We start from the raw sequence: 20,843 nt of genomic DNA, 5'->3' as shown, positions 1-20,843 counted from the left end.
ATACTCGTAGAACGAAATAAAGATATGGTAAGTACGCTATCTCAGCTCATTTTATGAATTTTTAGCGCTTGTATTAGAATTACGTAAGGCTTCCTTGGCGAACATTGATCAATATATAACAGTGAATATCTGGAATTATTTAGAGTCACTCAGGTTGTAATCCAGATTGGGTCAACTCTGTTGTAAACTGTATTGTTTGCGCGATAAACATTTTTCCTAACTCACTCACTCAAAAGCACCCGTTGGTATTTTTATCTCTAGGATATTTTGGGGTTCGGGTAAGGACAATAAGGTACCAGTACCTGTTTGTGACGTCACATACCTTGCCAGAACGAGAGGAAGATGACGGAATTGACGGTGAAGAACTTTGAGCACGGGGTCAAACGGCTTGAGCATCTCACGAGTGGCACCGAGGAACAGGAACAGCCCGTAGAGTGTACTGACGGAGCAGCGACGTCACATACCTTGCCAGAACGAGAGGAAGATGACGGAATTGACGGTGAAGAACTTGAGCACGGGGTCGAACGGCTTGAGCATCTCGCGGGTGGCGCCGAGGAACAGGGACAGCCGGTAGAGCGTACTCAGGGAGCAGCGACGTCACATACCTTGCCAGAACGAGAGGAAGATGACGGACTTGACGGTGAAGAACTTGAGCACGGGGTCGAACGGCTTGAGCATCTCGCGGGTGGCGCCGAGGAACAATCCTTAGAGCGTACTGACGGAGCAGTGACGTCACATACCTTGCCAGAACGAGAGGAAGATGACGGACTTGACGGTGAAGAACTTGAGCACGGGGTCGAATGGCTTGAGCATCTCGCGGGTGGCGCCGAGGAACAGGGACAGCCCGTAGAGCGTACTCAGGGAGCAGCGACGTCACATACCTTGCCAGAACGAGAGGAAGATGACGGACTTGACGGTGAAGAACTTGAGCACGGGGTCGAAAGGTTTGAGCATCTCGCGGGTGGCGCCGAGGAACAGGAGCAGCCCGTAAATCGTACTGATGGAGCAGTGACGTCACATACCTTGCCAGAACGAGAGAAAGATGACGGACTTGACGGTGAAGAACTTGAGTACGGGGTCGAATGGCTTAAGCATCTCGCGGGTGGCGCCGAGGAACAGGAACAGCCCGTAAAGCGCCAAGCTCACGGAGAAGTTGTACACGATCGTGATGTACAGGTAGCCGCCGTTGGGGCTCCAGTCGCCGTCGTGGTAGTGCCCGGCCGACTGAAAAGAAAGTATATTGATTAGATTTATATAAACTGAAATAAATGACTAAGAAAAAGTGACCAAGGCCTCTAGTGCCCCAGGCTGGAAGATAGTTTAATTTGTTCTAATACTTCTAATAGTGTAGATTTATAGTTGGTCAAGCAGATCTTCTCAGTAGAAAAAGGCGGCAAATTTGAAAAATGTAGGCGCGAAGGATTATCGTCTCATAGAAAATTTGAATTTCGCGCTTGCTGACAAGATTTGCTTGACCATCTATACACACTTTAATAAAGAAAACTTGTGTTCTAGCTTAACCTAGGTTTCGCTCCACTTCTGAGAACACCTCTTCATAATTATATTTGTTTAATATTATTTATTCAGGAATTTTATGTAGAAAAGTTAGAAAACAAATACGTACCTACTTAAAATTGACAAAGAACATTTTTCTCGCTTTCGTTATCTAATCTACAAGTCGTTTAATAAATACGTACACACATAATATTCATAAATATCTACTTAAGACGAAACAGGAGCTGAGTTTTAAATATTTTAGGTAAATATACCCGTCTCGCTAACGGAAGCGGCTCCTAAAACTAGTGTGATAAGGATAAGACGAAAAATCCTGCGTAAAATCTCAAAAATCGAGGTTTCGTACTCGACTGTTTCCTCCTCCAAAACTTAACCAATCCTAACCAATCTTGAAAATCTAAATAATTATGAAATGATCTGTGTCGGACCGTTTCGCTTTTTTGGCTAATTGATATCAGTTTTGAATACTACGCCTCTCATTGCGGCATAGTCAATGAGGCCATTTTGGCCATTTTTGAAGGGCTCCGGCGCCTGAAAAAAGAAAAATATCAAAAAAAGCAAAACGGTCCGACACAGATATTGACAATATTAATCTGTGTTGAAAAAATCATTGCTCTAGCATCATAATCCACGGAGGAAACAGTCGAGTACGTTTGTATGGAGAAATGACCACTCCTGTTGGCTCTTAAACGAGCCAGTGTACTTCTAGAAACGTCTAACACACTTATTGTATACCATCATAATGAATACATTGTGTTTAATGAACACAGACCAATAGCTGATTTCTGTGACAATAATTCAGAAGCCCGAGCCTGGTTCAGACTGTTGACAGCTGAATCCATGACAGTTTTAGAACAAAAAAATAAAATCACAATCGAGCTCCAGATCTTTCTTAGTTCCACATAAAAATCATAAATGAGATCATTAGCTAAAACAATCGTAGCTCTGCAACGATTATTACTGATTAATGCATTCAACACAAACGTACATTTACATACCTACGAGCGATGTATGCAATTAATTTATAACATTCAATTATTATCCTAGTTGCGACATGACGTTATTTCCACAGTGGTTGCAATTCATATGCAAATGAGTACACAAATATTCCAACGAACAGACAGTGGTATAGTTATAAACAAGTATATATATTATCTATACATATATGTACAATAAAAAGATGATTAAGATAAGACCGTCTATTATATCTCAAAATGTTGTTAAATCTAGATAAAATGTGACTGATATTGATTGATACGGGTTTATAAAACAGGTGTTTTGTTTAGAAAATTGAGTTTAAATAGTATTGGAAAGTGAAATTTCTGTGTGAAAGTGAAAATTTACTTTTTTATTTAACTATTTTTTAGTGTTCCGTACAAAGCTTTGTTTACGGAACACTTATGGGATCACTTCGGTCTTGTTTTAGTTAGGTATACGTTCATGTATTTCATTTCATGTTTTATTTTCCTGACACAGAGAAAAATACTGCGCGTACTGCGCACACACTGCTGGTGCTGGTGCTGCAACCATATTATATTGTAGGCATTCCGCTCTTTTTAACAACTTTATTAATCTACTATATTTTAATGGGCAATGCTTTTGGGTATTATATTTCCTCGGTGAAGTTTATCCTTATGCTTGAAAATGTAAGACACAGCCAAACAAAATTTATATTTTTACATTTCGTCAATACTTTGAAAAAATCTCGTATCTCGCACTGCTACTAAAAGTTAAAACGCAGTAACTCTGTATGCATCCCATACTCAGTTACCACATTTTTCTTTTGATTGACAGAACAAGATACAAGTTTTTTAAAGGTAAAGTAGCGATATTGTGAATTTTATACATCGACTATTCCATTTACTGACTCAAACAAGCAATAATTTTCCCGAATCGACATAAAATGGAGTTCGGATCAAGACGCGATGCAGTCGTAAAATATTACGTTGCAGTAGCACCGTGGCTAAACCTTGTTACAATTTTGTAGGGCATGCATTATTCATATCGGCGCAATGCACTTGTGGTTATGCACGTTACCATGCAGAATTAACTATAATTGTTAATGTTACAAGAAGCCGAAAACCAATACGAGTACTGTCGATGTCGGACAAGTTCTGTATCCAAATATAACTACCGGCAAAAGTAACGCATCAGAATACGCGTTAAAAGTAATTATCTAAAATAATTATTTCAGGGATCTCGGAAACGGCTCTAACGATTCGGATGAAATTTGATATTTGAGGGTTTTCGGGGCGAAAAATCGATCTAGCTAGGGCTTATCTCTGGGAAAACGCACATTTTTGAGTTTTTATATGTCTTCTTAGCAAAGCTCAGTCTCCCAGATATTATAATTATTATCTCTATTTGGAAATGAAACAAAGAAAAAAGACGTTTTTAATTGGGTTCAGACAGGAAGTTATATATTAATCGGGAGCGAACTGTCACTTTTTTTGTCATACTAAATTGAACCTTATCACCGAGCCAGAAAGTAGTTCGTACCAGACTAGAGAAAACGGTCCACATGAGATAGAAAACCAGAGCCCCGTGTCTCACTCGCACATGTTGCCAATGTAAAAAAGATACCATTGTGGCAGTATTTATATCAATATACTACTGAAAGTAATTACCTTCATATACTATTTTAGTGCTATATTCCGATTACAGTTCCGATATCTTTTAAATAATTTGTTAATCATTATGATGTCAATATTATTAACTGATTAAACCAAGCATGTGCATAACAAAAAAAACATTAAATTTAATATGGTAGAAATTGTAGTAACTTTGGATATTAATTGGTATCCCCAACTTGATGACATATTTTTCGTGTACACACACACACGTGTACAATCAAGAAAACACTGTCAAACTCATTAGGGTGACTATGATATCGGTGCGATTTGGATCGGTCTTACAGAATTGTTAGAGTCTGGCTAGCCAAAATTTGTTGACAGATATTTCGTTGTTGTATCACCAATTGTCTATGATTTAAAAAAAAGCCAAAAGTCAGGTGTCAATTTATGTCATTAATTCAAATTGTTTGCGGTTTATAAGGGGTTTATTTTAAATAATATTAATAATTTCTATACTGAGTGAGGTTCGCAAACTATTATTCAAGCTCGTAAATAATTACGACAATGTGCGAAGTCGACGTGTAGCGTTGTATAACGAAAAACTGCAATGTTTACAACTCCTAACCAAATGTAAACAAATTAGGAGGTTGGTGCTCTATAAATATTTGATACTTTAAGTACTAGTTCTAACATTTGCCTATTACTTTGATTAAGTACGTGAATTTATTAATGCCTGAATCTCATAAATAGGACAAGTGTATAAAGAAACAGATAAACTAAAAGTTCTGAAAAATATCTATAAAATCGAAATATTGGAACGTAAACATATGTGTTTGTCGTTGACTGTACTTTAAATAGTGGTAGAAATTATGTGAGCTGACTTTGAGTGCACGTAAACGTTTATTTAACTTATTTCCTTAGGTACCTTACTTGTGCACAGAATATTAAAAATATTGTCTAGTATCAAAACTATAATTCCTACTACACAAAGTGTGACCAGCCCAAGATTATTTGAATTTCCCGCCAAAAATTTAGGTAAAATTTCAGTAGCCAGACTCTATTACGTACTTAATGTAAAAATAAGTTTACCTAAATAGTATACTAATAAATAAATAAAGATATACTTATTTCGGCATGTTTAATTATTCGATTCATGTAATGAGAGCTATATAATTGCCAAAAATTAAATCCAAAGTCCTTAGACATTACAGACTCATGTTTATACTTACTTACATAATATTTAATTACTGAAACGTTAATTCTAACTATTTATATAGATGTAATCGATTCTATATAGGTTGGACACACATTTCCGTCAGTATACAAAGGCGGCAAATTTGAAAATTTTGTAGCAGATCACAAATCTACGATGACGCTTACGCCTAAAGAATAGCTTAAGTATGCAAAAGGGAAGTCATCATGTATATGAACACACCATGAGTATGATATTGATAGTGATAGGTATTTTGTTAAGCATAAATAGTGTAAGATGCCGGTTTACACAGTTAAATGTAAGTTTTTATTTCGTTGTGTGCTAATATTTTATTATTTTAGTCAATACTCAAGATAATTTCGTGTATAAACATAAATTGTTACGCCACGCTACGCTAGGGCTTGACAAAATGACTGGTATCGATAACTAGTCGGTATAGTATTAATATAAGTTAATTTGCGATACAAGTGTTGAAAGTAAGAATCAAATTCGTAACGAGTGGTGATAAATTAAAACACGACCGAAGGCAGTGTTTTTAATCGACACGATTTGCGAATTACCTAGTTACGTAGTACAACGTTTTACCCCATCCTGGATATCTGTCTCGCTCTCTCTTATAGCTGTGTTTTTGATGTAGGTACGGCGGACCACACCTTCCTCACAATCGACCATGATCGCGATTCAATACGCCCATCCCATCTGTAACAGCTTTTATAACGACTAAAAGCTGTTATAACGACTAAATTAAGTAAGGTTGTTGTGAAGCGTTTTACAGGAGAGAAAAGAACTATATCCATCTCTTTTCTGGGACAATTATACTAGCATAGGGAAAATACAGTATGATTCTCTCTGATTATGTACGAATGAGAAAAGATCCTGGCCAAACTATACATTCAATCTTATGCTAATATCCCACATACATATGACTTATGGTCACCCTAATTAGAAAGAGATGGAGGGCTCAGGTTTGATGTCTCATGTGGACACACTTTTTGGCCAGTGTACACTATCCCGTTTACTCTCTACGTCCGTGGGTTCAGACTCAAAAGCAAAACGATTGAATTCTCAGTTTTATTACTGTAAAATAAAGATATACAAAAATCATCAAATAAAATCGCATAAATTTATTTTTTATCAAGCAGATATCTCTGTGTTGTTTTTCCCATAAAAAAATCTCACAAGCCTCATACTATTTAGGTTAGTTTATTTAATGAATATCATTTGTCTGACGAGTAGTATTCAGTTATATAGGAAATGGAACACGACATTTACTGAGCTAATTTGCGAACGATCGATGTGCTTAAAACGACCTTGAGCTGGACTTTATATCGCAACTTTTGCATTGCGTGAACGTGAATAACATCATTTACATTTTAAAATCGACTTGGTTTCTATATTATTCACGTTCTAATCGCGTATGCGTATTTTGACCGATTTCTACATGTTTGAAGGTTGTGAATTCGTCTAAATATTTTTTTTTACTTTAGAATGGATATCTAAAAATATGTTCCTTTATAAGTAGGTAAGCTTGTAACTACCCCTGATTAGTCCTCTTATTTATGAAAATCAACATTCGAGAGAACTCTTCAGGTACACGAAACTACGATTTTTCTACACTGGCTCAAATCGGGATCGAACCATATCGAATCACTGGATATCAGTTATGTGAAGCATTAATAATTATTCCTATTATAATAAATTATTATTACATTGGTCATAGGTTATAACTCGTGCTGAATTCAATGCTAGCTTTGTTTCGATCATTGTTTTCCCTATTGAGACATACTGGGAAAGCCTTGGTTATGCTCACGCGTACAATTCGCGGAATTATTGTAAGAATGGCATGGAAAGCGGAACAAATACATCACATTAACAGTTTTGTGTCAAAAAGCGAAAGTTGAAAGAGCACTCCTGTTATAGCGACCGAGTCCTAGATCTGTGCTATTGTAGCTGAACAATACATTTAATATGTAGAGTACCACAAGAAAATTTTAGATACTATAAGTACATAGTGTAATTTCAGTTGTCAGTTGTCTTGCATCTTTTTATTGACTAGGTACTTCTAAGTAATACAAAGACAGGCAGCAGGTTCTTCCTTATAATGTTTGCGACAAGTTGGTCATAGATACCTCTGTAACTGTCCACTCAGTGGGTATATGCTAGAATCTAGATGGTACGACTTGAACAATAGACGTATTATAAAAGTAAATGTAATAAAAGAGATCAATAAAATTGGTGCAATTGGCGTCAGCGAGGCAGCACATCCAGTTGCTCGCCTTCGACTTAGGCACTGGTCCCACCGCGAGCTAGTAAGCTATGAGCTATCGGCTATAAACACGAAGAAAAGATAAGCACTCCCGTGTAAATAAAAGAGACACGGCGATATTTATAGTTACTCGCCCAGCGGTGAGCTATAAATATCGCCGTGTCTCTTTTATTTACACGGGAGTGCTTATCTTTTGTTCGTGTTTATAGCCGATAGCTCATAGCCATACGTCGGACTCCAGCGGGCATTCTCGTGGCATGTCAGAATGATAGGTAAGGTTCGCAAATCAATTAATTCACTTTCGAGTATTTGTACTTAGTATTTGGTACCTAGTATTTATAATGTGAAATTCCAAATATCATAGCAACTAACTGCGTTAGAGTCTGTGCGGAAAGAGAAGAGTCGTGGGATTTGAGGGCGCGCCAGTGCTATTTTATGGTTTTTGCTATGCTGACAACACTGGTCACGTGATTATAGTACGACACTAAAGGTCATGATACTTGAATCCCTTTTGTTCCGGTTTTTTACCACGGCTTACGAAACGGAGCCTGGTGGTGGTGTCGGCTCGTCAACTCAATCCTCTGATTTAGCGCAGGCACTAGTTTTCTTTTTAAAATACACTTGTTTTTATATCTCAGATACTAAAAAGTGACTGCGATTGACAAAACTGCTAAAACTATTTAAGAATCTGCCCAATACAACTGTAATTTTAGTACCAAACAAAATACGAGTCTCATTTATGTACTGCCTAATCTGTGCAGTCCAACAGTTATTAAAACCGGGTAGATCGGGTAGAAATTAGGCAATAGAACTGTAATTTTATCTGGAATATATTTCACCCATTGTAAACTTGACTTGTAATGTATGTGTACATTATTAATAATAAATATGAATATGAATAAAAATAGCCCAAGCCCTCTCGCGCATGAGAGGAGGCCTGTGCTCAGCAATGGGACGTATATAGGCTGAAATGAATGAATGAATAAAAATAGTGCATAAGTAGGTAGGCCTTATTGGGGATATGTCCGGTTCTCTCATCTCACGATATTTTACTTCGCCGAAAAGTCACTGCTAAATATGAAATATAATTTCGTAACTAACAGAACCTACAAATAAAGAAATATTTTATTAGAAAAAGTTTTATTCTTTGTAATCGAAGTCTGAATTAAAATATTCAATGTCACTTATGTTTGAGCTAGCTTCAAAATAACCAGGGACACTCATAGAACTATCTTCATCTGAACTGGATGTGCTTGAATCCGGCACGTAGATTACGAATTCTTGTATATCACCTACTTAGCGGTCTTTTATTCGAGATACCGTAGGTACTTTTACACAATCCTGAAAAAGAAATTACATATAAATATGCATAAAATGGCAAGTATCAAGACTATTTGTCAGTTATTTTAAAGATCATGAATGACCTGCATATTTATGAAAATAAATATATTTTGAATGAATATACTTACCGATTATGTACCGGAGACAAGTTACTTAGGGGGCTTATTAAAGGGGGGTAATTATTTAATATTAAATACAACATCAATACCCGCTAATAGCGGAAACACGTTCCGCGAGTTTTTGTAAGTCGATAGTCGGCTTTTAGCCGTTTTCTTCCCGCTGACAAAACCGAACAATGTTAAATATAATTTTCCTTGTGGTTTTATATACGGCTTTATCGTGTTTTGAAAATATTTATACATAAAACTTGCGGTTTTTGTATGGTTTTTGTTAATAAAAATATACATTGACAGAAGTTTGTTTACTTTTTACAAGACAGGTGTCAAAGGTTTGATTGCCATATAAAATTTAAAATGTTAGTTCCCGTTTCTGCCACGACTCTTCTCTTTCCGCACAGACTCTATTTATAAACGTACTTGGACTACACATAAGTCAAATTGGCGAAAAAGTTCGTTTGGCGTTATCCGTCACTTAGACAATTGCGTTCAAAGAGTATTTACACATTAAAGATGAATAAATGATAACGGGTAACTAATTTAATTAACTATGTTACAAATACTGGGTACATTATAATACTCGTAAGCTAAGATTTTTTTGTAAACCTTACCTTGCCCTCAAACTGCCCCCTATAGTCCGACGTTTGCTCATAGCTTACTAGCTCGCGGTGGGACCAGTGCCTTAGGTATAGCATAGCTACTATTTCTTATCGCTTACCTGTAGGAATATAATAATGAAAGCGCAGACAGGCTTGACGAGACAGAACTGCAGCGTGGCCTGCTTGCAGAAGCGCAGGAAGCCGATGGTGTAGGTGGCGCCTGCGAGGCAGCATGTGCCGTTGACGCAGGAGGCGCGCACGGGCCTGCCTCGCAGCTCGGACATGATGTTGCCTTCGCCTCCTAGGTACTCGTAGCACAGGGATAGGAAGCTGTAGATCACGAACGCTGGAACAAATATAAATTTGATAAATATTGGATGTCTAGAGGGAAAGCGCGGTTTTTTTTTTCTTAATATAAGAACCATGTTTTTTTTTCGATAAGCAAAACGTATACCAAAAGTTCACAATACATACCACATAATAAATAATAGTACTAGGTAGGTACAGAAGACTCACTCTTTAACAAAACGTGTCTGTTACGATCAGCACAGATATGGCTGCTAGGTGGCGACAGCGCCACGCGCGGCTTATGGCAAACCCCAAAATTGGGGCCGAACGGATGCACTTTTAGCTACCTGTAGCAAAGCGACGAAATCGCGGAGTGAGCCACCCCTGTACATACTAAAATTTATACTATAACTAACATTACTATGTTGATTTAGCCAAATAAGTCAAGTCTACCGATAATCTTCGGATAAGCATAATACCTGATTTACACATAGCTGAGGCTCATCCTAAAATGCTTATTACTTTAGGAACTGAAAATAGGTACTACAAGAATAGACCCGTCGATATCTAGCTTTTACTATGTATATTCTTACCTCCTTATTCATAAACGCACTACAAACCTCATACGCTAATAATCATTTGTCCTTATGTATTTGTAAGAAAGGGATAATTAACTGAATCAGGCCCGTAAAGTTTTATGAATAAGGGGGTTAGACTAAGAATATTATTTGTTATGGCTGATTTACACGGCGCGCGAACTCGCATGCGATTTTAGTTATATTGCGGACTGTTGGTTACGTCCAATTCAACCGACCGATCAAGACCCGCGTAATGTAATGAAACTCGTATGCGAGATCTCGCATCGTCTAAATGAGCCCTTAGACTATTGTGTCCCATTGCTGGGCAAAATCCTCCCTGCCTTTTTTCACGCACCTTGGTCTATGGCAATATCAGGCCAATCTTTCCGACTAAGAATAGCAAGATAAAAAAGCAATGACAGGCTCATCTAGGTATACAAGAGTACTACCTAAGGTACCTATGTTACCATTTACAACCAATTTGTATAACATTGACCGATTGTTATGATAGAATACCTTTGTCTATTGGTGTGAAACATAGACATACATGATCTTGAAGTCTGTAATAGTAACGCTAACAAAGTTATATAGCTTGCATTGTCGCCGTTTTGTTGCTAGTAAATCACAATTTATGTGCGGTCGTGAATTCTTTCACAAGGCAGGTACATTAATGTTTTATTACGTTGAATGATTAAAATCACAGACTAGGGCAGTTGCACATGTACACAGTTTTACGTTTATAGGCATGCGCCTCGGCGGATTTCGTTTATTTTTGCGTTCATATAGCTTTCCAAATCATTCTTAGCATTCCAAGTCACACTTTTGGCCGCAATTAGATTATCATAGAAATATGATAGTCGAGCGAAGCTAACCGTGACAGACAGGCAAATATCTTTGAAAATATGACGATCATTATGGCATTTTCACACTGTAACGTTACAGTCGATGGAGTTAGCTTGGTCTGACTATAATAAAATAAACACCCCGTTAAAAATAAACTCGTGTATAGACCGGTAGTAAATAATTGACCCGTTCGATTCAGATGTAAATGACCTCAACAAATAAAGCATTCAATAGCTTGGTTGCTGGCATAATTAAAGAAAACCTTGAAAATATCTATTATTATTATAACTAAAATTAACAAAGTGGGCGGTTAACATGTAAATGAAGTCCTTTCAAGAGACTTACTTCTTTGATATGAAAATTTGTCTTACAAAAAAGGAAAAGCTAATTATTACAGTTTCTTTGTAAATTTTTTATCCTCAGCCAATATAAAATGATTTGTAACTTATGAGTAGGAACTTATTGAATAGATAACTTATTAGCACTGTATCCTTTATTATTTTATATTATTAATTATTAATGGCTTTGCTAGTAGCAAACAAGTCCCGATATTTAGACACAAGAAATACCTAACTTACTTTACTTTAATAGATGTCATTGTACAAATATATCAGTGGCAGAGAGTCTATAAAACCCTATTGCCACCGTCAAACTATCTCTCTTAAAGATCCCACATAGTAATAGTTACCTTCGACTTGCATTCGGATTGGTATGGCGACCCGCCTTTATGTACATATTGTACCAATATTAAACGTAGTAGTAGGTAAAGGATTATGAAATAATAAACCCATGTCGTGTGTGAATAAATTGCGACACTCACAATTAAGCGGGTCATTGTTCAGTTTCCAGCAAATATACATTATTACCGTACTCCAAGGTCTGTAAAAGGTACAATATAGTGGATACCATATATACAAATGGCCTAAACAAGTAAGCGGACATCATCGCCAGAATGACAGAAAAACAAGATTCGACAAATAAGTTTATAGTCAAATCTGATACCAAAAAAAGAAAGCGAATGCGTTTGGTGGAGTTGCTGGCAGAGTTAGACCAAGAAAAGTCTGCAGAGATGTTGACAGCACATGCAGTGCCAGTGTTATTTCTACGTCATAATTTCATAGAAGTTTGACGTTTAAAATAACACCTGCACTGCGTGTGCTGTCAAAATCTCTGCAGACTTTTCTTGGTCTAACTCTACATAGATAAATTATTTTATATATGCAAAATAAAACCTCTTTTTTCCTTGTCAAAGACTAAACTGAAATAACATTATACGCTACGCTAGGTATCGAACTAAAACTTTCAGATAAACTTTTCGAACGCAACCTATGGAATAGTCGGTTTAGTTTAATTAAAAAATATTGCAAGATGCCCTGTCGAGAGTGTCGAGGACCAATTTGCTCTGGAAAATTTAACTGGTCTACTCAGAACTTTAAATTGCCGATACCAATCCGTGATATTTGAACATTCGCTCCTTTTTTCATGCTTGTTAACTTTTATTGGTTTTGCATTATTTTATATTATAATGTAAGCAGATACAAGATAACTACAGCGAATTCAGTCGTTTGACCAAATATCGCAATATAACAAAAACTGCATGCATCTAGGCTCCCCGAAACATGTCGCGCGAGTGACTAAAAACAAGTGAGTCTAAACCGTAAAATTATTCAAAACTGCATGCATATTCTTGAACCGTCTAAATGAGGCTTTAAGAGCCGTCAGTTCGAAAAAAAAGTAAGCAAAATTCTAAATATTAATCTGGGTCTTGGGACTTGACTGGATGTGAAGTTCAGCAGCTCGTCTTGGACACAATTGAACGTAAAATTACTCGTTTGCCTCCAGCTCAGTTCTACAAGACGTGCTTTCATAGCAGTCCCTGACTGTGAAGAAGTACACGTAGTAGGAGTCTCCGTTGAAGAACAACAGCGAGATCCAGCTGTAGCAGCCGTAGATGGGCACGATGAACAGGATGCGTACGATCCATCGCTGCTCCGAGGAGTTCGTGTACAGCTGGTAGACGTACCTTCATAGCAGTCCCTGACTGTGAAGAAGAACACGTAGTAGGAGTCTCCGTTGAAGAACAACAGCGAGATCCAGCTGTAGCAGCCGTAGATGGGCACGATGAACAGGATCCGCACGATCCATCGCTGCTCCGAGGAGTTCGTGTACAGCTGGTAGACGTACCTTCATAGCAGTCCCTGACTGTGAAGAAGTACACGTAGTAGGAGTCTCCGTTGAAGAACAACAGTGAGATCCAGCTGTAGCAGCCGTAGATGGGCACGATGAAGAGGATGCGCAGAATCCATCGCTGCTCCGAGGGGTTCGTGTACAGCTGGTAGACGTACCTTCATAGCAGTCCCTGACTGTGAAGAAGTACACGTAGTAGAAGTCTCCGTTGAAGAACAACAGCGAGATCCAGCTGTAGCAGCCGTAGATGGGCACAATGAACAGGTTGCGCACGATCCATCGCTGCTCCGTGGGGTTTGTGTACAGCTGGTAGACGTACCTTCATAGCAGTCCCTGACTGTGAAGAAGTACACGTAGTAGGAGTCTCCGTTGAAGAACAACAGTGAGATCCAGCTGTAGCAGCCGTAGATGGGCACGATGAAGAGGATGCGCAGAATCCATCGCTGCTCCGAGGGGTTCGTGTACAGCTGGTAGACGTACCTTCATAGCAGTCCCTGACTGTGAAGAAGTACACGTAGTAGAAGTCTCCGTTGAAGAACAACAGCGAGATCCAGCTGTAGCAGCCGTAGATGGGCACAATGAACAGGTTGCGCACGATCCATCGCTGCTCCGAGGGGTTTGTGTACAGCTGGTAGACGTACCTTCATAGCAGTCCCTGACTGTGAAGAAGTACACGTAGTAGGAGTCTCCGTTGAAGAACAACAGCGAGATCCAGCTGTAGCAGCCGTAGATGGGCACGATGAAAAGGATGCGCACGATCCACCGCTGCTCCGAGGGGTTTGTGTACCAGCGCAGGTGCTGGTAGATCTGGTGAACAAAACAATCTTTATTATCAATGTGCAATATTTAATACACTATAAGTTCGGATACTTGTGATTCCCTGTTTTGACGCACCAACGGTAGATGGGAGGTTCTAAATATGAGTACAAGTCTATAGGTACGACTATGAATTTCGTTCAGACTGCGAGCAGATTTAGCAGATGTTTGGATTTTTCAGACTATCTAACAGTTTTAGTGTTCCCACATTTGTAGACATTTTCCTACACGAGTTAAGCATGTAAGTAACATAAAGTACGCAAACGTGTCACTTTATTATTGATAAATACTCAGACCACAAGGAGAATCACATTTGAACGAAACTGTCGGAAAAATTAAGAAGTTATATTTATTTTTGGCTTCCTTGCAGTGACATTTATAGTTGACGTTATTATTTGTATTACGTTACGCTATATCGTTGTAATAATACCATAATGTCCATACCGTAGTATAGAGGATCTAGGTTTAGTCAGGTTAGTGATCATTGTTTCGCAAGCACGACCTCTCACGTTTGTAAGTTCAAGCAGTAAAATAATAAAATGCTGCATTAGAGAAAATTCCTGTACTTATCCTCTAACCGCCCATACGTCAAACCTTGCCAAGCAAAATGAAATTTTGATTTTGTCAACACAAAGTTCAAATTAGAATGGAACAGGAGACCTTTTTATAGGTCTCTGGGCGGCTAGAGGTTTTACAAATATTGCGTCACAGGCACGTTACCAACTAGTGACATAAACAATGGGACGTTTATAGCTTGATTTTAAATATAGATTTACCGCATTGTTATTAATGCAAGTTGGAACTATAGAAATCACATCATGTTTCGAATACCAAGGGGTATTGTTTTGATTCAATATTCCAACAATACGCCGTATATGGGCAATGGGCTATTGAACATAGCCTCGGCATGCGAATCAAGATGAATCTAACGTCACATAATCACTAACATCCGCCGGTAGATGACCATGGTAGGAGAAATTCGGTGAACGGTAAATTCAAGATCGGACTAATGACTGAGATAACTAATGTGGACCACATTTTGTCGTTCAATGTGTTGGAATTCTATACACTGATAGAGATCTATCTGTTACAATGAGACATATATAAACATACATATGAATTGCTGTCAATTATATAATCCTGGTATTAAGCATATATAACCCTGGGACACCTCATTGCTAACCTATCGACTAAACAAGTGTTAGTTCTAATCATAAATGTTTATCTAGGTATTAATATAGTAATATGTGCCTCCGTCACCTGGTATCAGCTGCAAACTTTCACTATTAAGGTTTTCTTGTATTAATTCTCACATCAAGTCAAAGGAGATCAGAGTATAAACCTTATTTTTAAGTAGTTAAAGTTTATTTCTGAGTATAACAATTCAACACAAACAAGGGCTGGCGACAGTTGCATATAGAAGTGCTAATAGTTAAAAATTACGTCATTGTTTTCGTCAGTGGGTCGTTATAATAGAAGATTATGATAATTAAATTAGGTTAACCATTAACCTAATGACTCTGTTTCAGTGGAAGTAAAATCAGACTAAATAGTGTAGCAAAAACTAGCAACAAAACAATGTCATGCTTGCCCTATATTTTAAATAGCGATGCAAATAGCCGATTATTACCTTGAGTCAGTGGAGGTAATATGGCGTGCATGTCAGCAATAAAATCGCGACAAATACCTAAAGCTATATTGTAAAGGATCAGCTGTTAAAGTCACGGTTGGTACCGTAGAGCAATTTGCTCACTATGACCATATTAACAATTAAAAATAGATTTTTCTTGATTTCGGATTAATTATTATGTTATGCTGCTCAAGTGCTCTGCGTTTCTTGAGATCGTTCCCAGAGGTATTTTTGTCAATCCGGAAAAATCAACTGTGGGCCTATTCTAATATACAATTTTATAAATTATGTAGGTACAAGTACCTACACCTGCAATAATATGTAACTCTTCGAATCGAAGGCAACAAAAATATGTGACACGCTCTTATGTCACTACAAATAAGATCGTGTGAGATATTTTTGCGGCCTTCGTTGCCTAACATATTATTGCAGGTAACATAACATATCTCATTTTGAAATCACTCGCAAGTCTCACGGCGCATCACAATGAAATCTTTTAATATTTTTTAGGGTTCCGTACCCAAAGGGTAAAACGGGACCCTATTACTAAGACTTCGCTGTCCGTCCGTCCGTCCGTCCGTCCGTCCGTACGTCCGTCCGTCTGTCTGTCACCAGGCTGTATCTCACGAACCGTGATAGCTAGACAGTTGAAATTTTCACAGATGGATGTATTTCTGTTGCCGCTATAACAACAAATACTAAAAACAGAATAAAATAAAGATTTAAATGGGGCTCCCATACAACAAACGTGATTTTTGACCAAAGTTAAGCAACGTCGGGAGTGGTCAGTACTTGGATGGGTGACCGTTTTATTTTTTTGCTTTTTTTTTGTTTTTTTTTTGCATTATGGTACGGAACCCTTCGTGCGCGAGTCCGACTCGCACTTGCCCGGTTTTTTAAAAGGCTCCTGGGAATCCTGTGATAAAATAATAACTTAACGCATCGAATTTGCGATACATTTTACTTACAGTTGAGAGTCGATTAGCGTGTCTCTTGGAGAAAGTGGCTAGGGTAAATAAACACACCTTAGCGTTTTGCTATATGTACGGAAATTGCATTGTTTCTATATGTATATGCGGATATGATACGCATGTATGACTGTTTGACAGAGCTGTAATTTATAGTTATAATATTATTTAACAGAGCGTAATATTTTCCTAGTGATAGTTTTTCCGGTGTATGTCTGGGTATTTGTTTAGCGCGCTCTATGGATGACTCGTAATAAGATGGCATCACCTTATTATAACGAGATAATTCGTTTGTATGCGATGTGACAACACCTCTGTTTTTTGTGTCGGAATATAACCTCACTTTTATAACTTGATGATATCAAAAAATATGAACGGAACTTGAATAACTTTAGATTCATAAACTCGTAAGGCCCACCATACTTTTCCTATTTTTAATTTGAACCTTCATGTATAGTAAATTGAGATAAATTTATGTTTGAGAAAGCGAAACACAACAACAAGAGATAATGCTACCTTACCTTGTTAATGTAACCTTATTCGGTTAATGAAAGATTTTCATTGGCCTTCGTCTGATCCATAGTGAACCCGAGTAGGGACGGTTAGTTATACAGGGGTAACTTTAAGACGAAATAGGAGCTGAGTTTTAAATATTTTAGGTAAATATACCCGTCTCGCTAACGGAAGCGGCACCTAAAATTAGTGCGATAAGGACAAGGCGAACAATCCTGCGTAAAAATCTCAAAAATCGAGGTTTCGTACTCCTCTCCTCTGTTTCCTCCTCCAAAACTTAACCAATCGTAACCAAATTTGGAAATCTAAATGATTATGAAATAATCTGTGTCGGACCGTTTTGCTTTTTTGGCTAATTGATACCAGTTTTGAATGCCACGCCTCTCATTGCGGCATAGTCAATTAGGCCATTTTGGCCATTTTTGAAGGGCTCTAGCGCCTTAAAAACAAAAATATCAAAAAAAGCGAAACGGTCCAACACAGATATTGACAATATTAATCTGTGTTGAAAAAATCATTGTTCTAGCTTCAAAAACCACGGAGGAAAACGAGGAGTACGTTTGTATGGAGAAATGACCACTCCTGTTGGCTCTTAATCGCAACGTCTTAGCTTATAGAATGCATTCAGCTGGGCCAAATTGCACAAGCACACAATCTTGTAACTTGATCAACCGTCTTCAAAGGTCGTCTTTAGCAAACCTGTCCAATCAATAAATAGATACGTTCCAAGGTCAGACAGACTAGGAAAATAACTCTATTCTTTATTTCACACGTAATTCTGAAGCACTAATAAAGTTAATAAAGAGCTCTTGATCTAATCTAATTAAAGAAGAAGTTTGATTAAAATTCACCATTTTACCATAGCGTGGTCGGTTATGAGATCATGAATTTTGGTCCTCCCACTACATACTTCGCACATAGCTAACTAGCTTTGTCTGCGTGGAAATGATGATGTTGATCGAATTTATTGATAAAAACTATACTCTGTTTTCCCGGGCCTAAATCCATACCAAAGTTCATCTAAATCGGTTCAGAAGTTTAAGCCTGAAGAGGTAATAAGACAGATTAGTAGGGATAATGTGTACTTAGAAGTATCTAGAATTCCGCGATAGTTACCCATATAGAGTAATATCTATAATTAAACAAACAAATGTTGATTAAATGACCATTACGTCATGTCAACGGGCATGGGCAACACACGCCCACGCACATGTATAAAAAAACTTGTCACAGGCAAAAGTGAGCTCTATGCGAATCACCATAAAGACTTGGAGATGTGAAAGGTTTTCCTGAATGAATAACTACAAATTTTCTGACTGCAAACGTCTTGATAGAACCAGTACAGTACCGGTCAAAAGTTTAAGTTCACTCTGCGAAATAAGGTTATCATATTTAATTATGTTCAAATATAGAATATGTTTTGAATTTCAAACGTTTAATTGTTTCCACTACTACCAAATAACAATAAAAATACCTCTTGGAGGAATCGTTTTATGTTATTCGGAAAATTTGATCCATTTAATATTTTTGTTCCGTGTTTCCTATGAGATTTCGTGAAGTTAGAAATCATTTAAAATGGGTCGCAAAGCCGATTTTAGTGTCGAAACTCGTGCTGTTATTGTAACTCTGTCAAATGAGGGCTACACGACGCGGAAAATCGCTGAAAAAATGAAGGTTTCTCAAACCGCTGTCGTGAGTACTTTGAAACGAAAACAAAAAACCGGTCTTAATTGCAGTCGATCTCGGTCAGGTAGGCCAAAAGTCACGTCTAAAAGCGAAGACCAATTTATTTGCGTGCAGAGCAAACGCCAACGTACTCTAACTGCTCCAGAAATTTGCGAAGAACTCAACGCCACCCGAGAACAGCGAGTATCGGTTTCGACAGTGCAACGGCGTCTGCGAAACTATGGTCTAAAAGGTCGTATTGCTGCCAAAAAACCCTTGTTACGTAGTCAGAATAAAGTTAAGAGGTTGAAATGGGCCCAGAAACACAAAAACTGGACGTTGAACAGTGGTCTAAAGTTTTATTTTCTGACGAATCGAAGTTTGAAATTTTTGGAGGGAGTCGTCGTCAATATGTTCGACGACAAGTAGGCGAACGAATGATAAAGCAATGCGTGTTGCCAACAGTGAAGCACGGTGGAGGATCAGTTATGGTCTGGGGATGCTTTGCGGGTGATAAAGTTGGTGATCTCGTGAGAGTCAATGGCATAATGGATAAGAAAATGTATCATAACATTTTGCAACGTCACGCCTGTCCATCTGGAAAACGGATTGTAGGCAGAGGTTTTGTTTTCCAACAAGACAACGATCCCAAGCATACGTCGAAGTTGTGCAAAAACTACATTTCATCCAAAGAGAACCAAAAAGAATTAAAATATATGGATTGGCCTCCTCAATCGCCCGACCTCAATCCAATTGAGTTGTTATGGGATGAATTGGACAGGAGTGTGAGAAAAATGCGGCCAACTAATAAAGAACAGCTTTGGGAATACCTATACATTTGTTGGAATAAAATTTCGACATCACCACTGCAAAAACTAATTACGCGAATGCCGAAAGTGTGTGTGTGTGTTGCATTGAAAGCAAAAGGCGGATATTTTGAAGAGTCTAAAGTTGGCAAAAACTGATCTTTTTTATTTAATTGTGGTTTTAAATTAGAGAATTACCTTTAATTTATTATGTAATAAAAGATTATTAAATACTTTTATTAGTACATTGTGTTATAGCTTCATTTAACCGAATTTACAGAGTGAACTTAAACTTTTGACCGGTACTGTATAAGCATGAACGGGACATAGCTCGGCCGTTATATTTAAAGTTATCCACACGATACCACTTTTTCAAATTTGGAGATGTTTATGTTGTCTCTATTTAGAATCACGAGCTCATTCGACCCTAATGTCAAATAACAAGAATCCCATAGCGCACACAGCCAAGACATACTAAATAAGGTAAACGTACTGGTGTGGTGCTCGACGCGGTCCCAGTACATGTTGAAACTTAAAGTCATTGTCAATAGAGATGACGGGGGTGACATCGTCACTGCGTGACAAACCCCCTTAAAAAAAAGATTTAAAAAAAAATTAGAGATGACAGTAAGGTGTCATCTATTGGGCATTAGCATGTCGAGCACTAGTACGTGTACCTTGAGTATTACATACCTACATATTAGCGGAGTCAGTTATGAAGTTGACCCAAAAAAAATTTATTAAGCTATGAGCTTCATCACATATGATCTTTGAATAATTCTAAGCATTTCAAGCCTGGGAGGCAATAAGGGTGGGGGGGTACAAAGATGGCGATTTTTTGTATGACTCTTTTGGCCACTATACAAAAGTTATTAGCTCTCAAAGCAAAAACCTCCATCCCAATTTTTTTTCTTTTTACGTTTTTC

General features: G+C 37.8%; 1 protein-coding gene across 1 annotated transcript in view; it reads right to left on the bottom strand.

Moving 5' to 3' along the window:
• The window catches only part of LOC134668875 (transmembrane protein 184B), a 43,839-nt gene that overhangs the window by 7,328 nt on the left and 15,668 nt on the right, over positions 1-20,843 (bottom strand). Inside the window, exons 3-5 of the mRNA XM_063526355.1 lie at positions 14,161-14,326; positions 9,743-9,969; positions 1,023-1,224 (exon numbers count right to left, since the gene is read on the bottom strand). Of these exons, the coding sequence (XP_063382425.1) occupies positions 1,023-1,224; positions 9,743-9,969; positions 14,161-14,326 (595 nt within the window). The remainder of the gene's footprint in view (positions 1-1,022; positions 1,225-9,742; positions 9,970-14,160; positions 14,327-20,843) is intronic.

This window comes from Cydia fagiglandana, chromosome 11, assembly GCF_963556715.1.
Source record: "Cydia fagiglandana chromosome 11, ilCydFagi1.1, whole genome shotgun sequence".
Taxonomy (NCBI): domain Eukaryota; kingdom Metazoa; phylum Arthropoda; class Insecta; order Lepidoptera; family Tortricidae; genus Cydia; species Cydia fagiglandana.
Note: the sequence above shows the minus strand (reverse complement) of the source record. Positions and strands in the feature narration are given on the sequence as shown.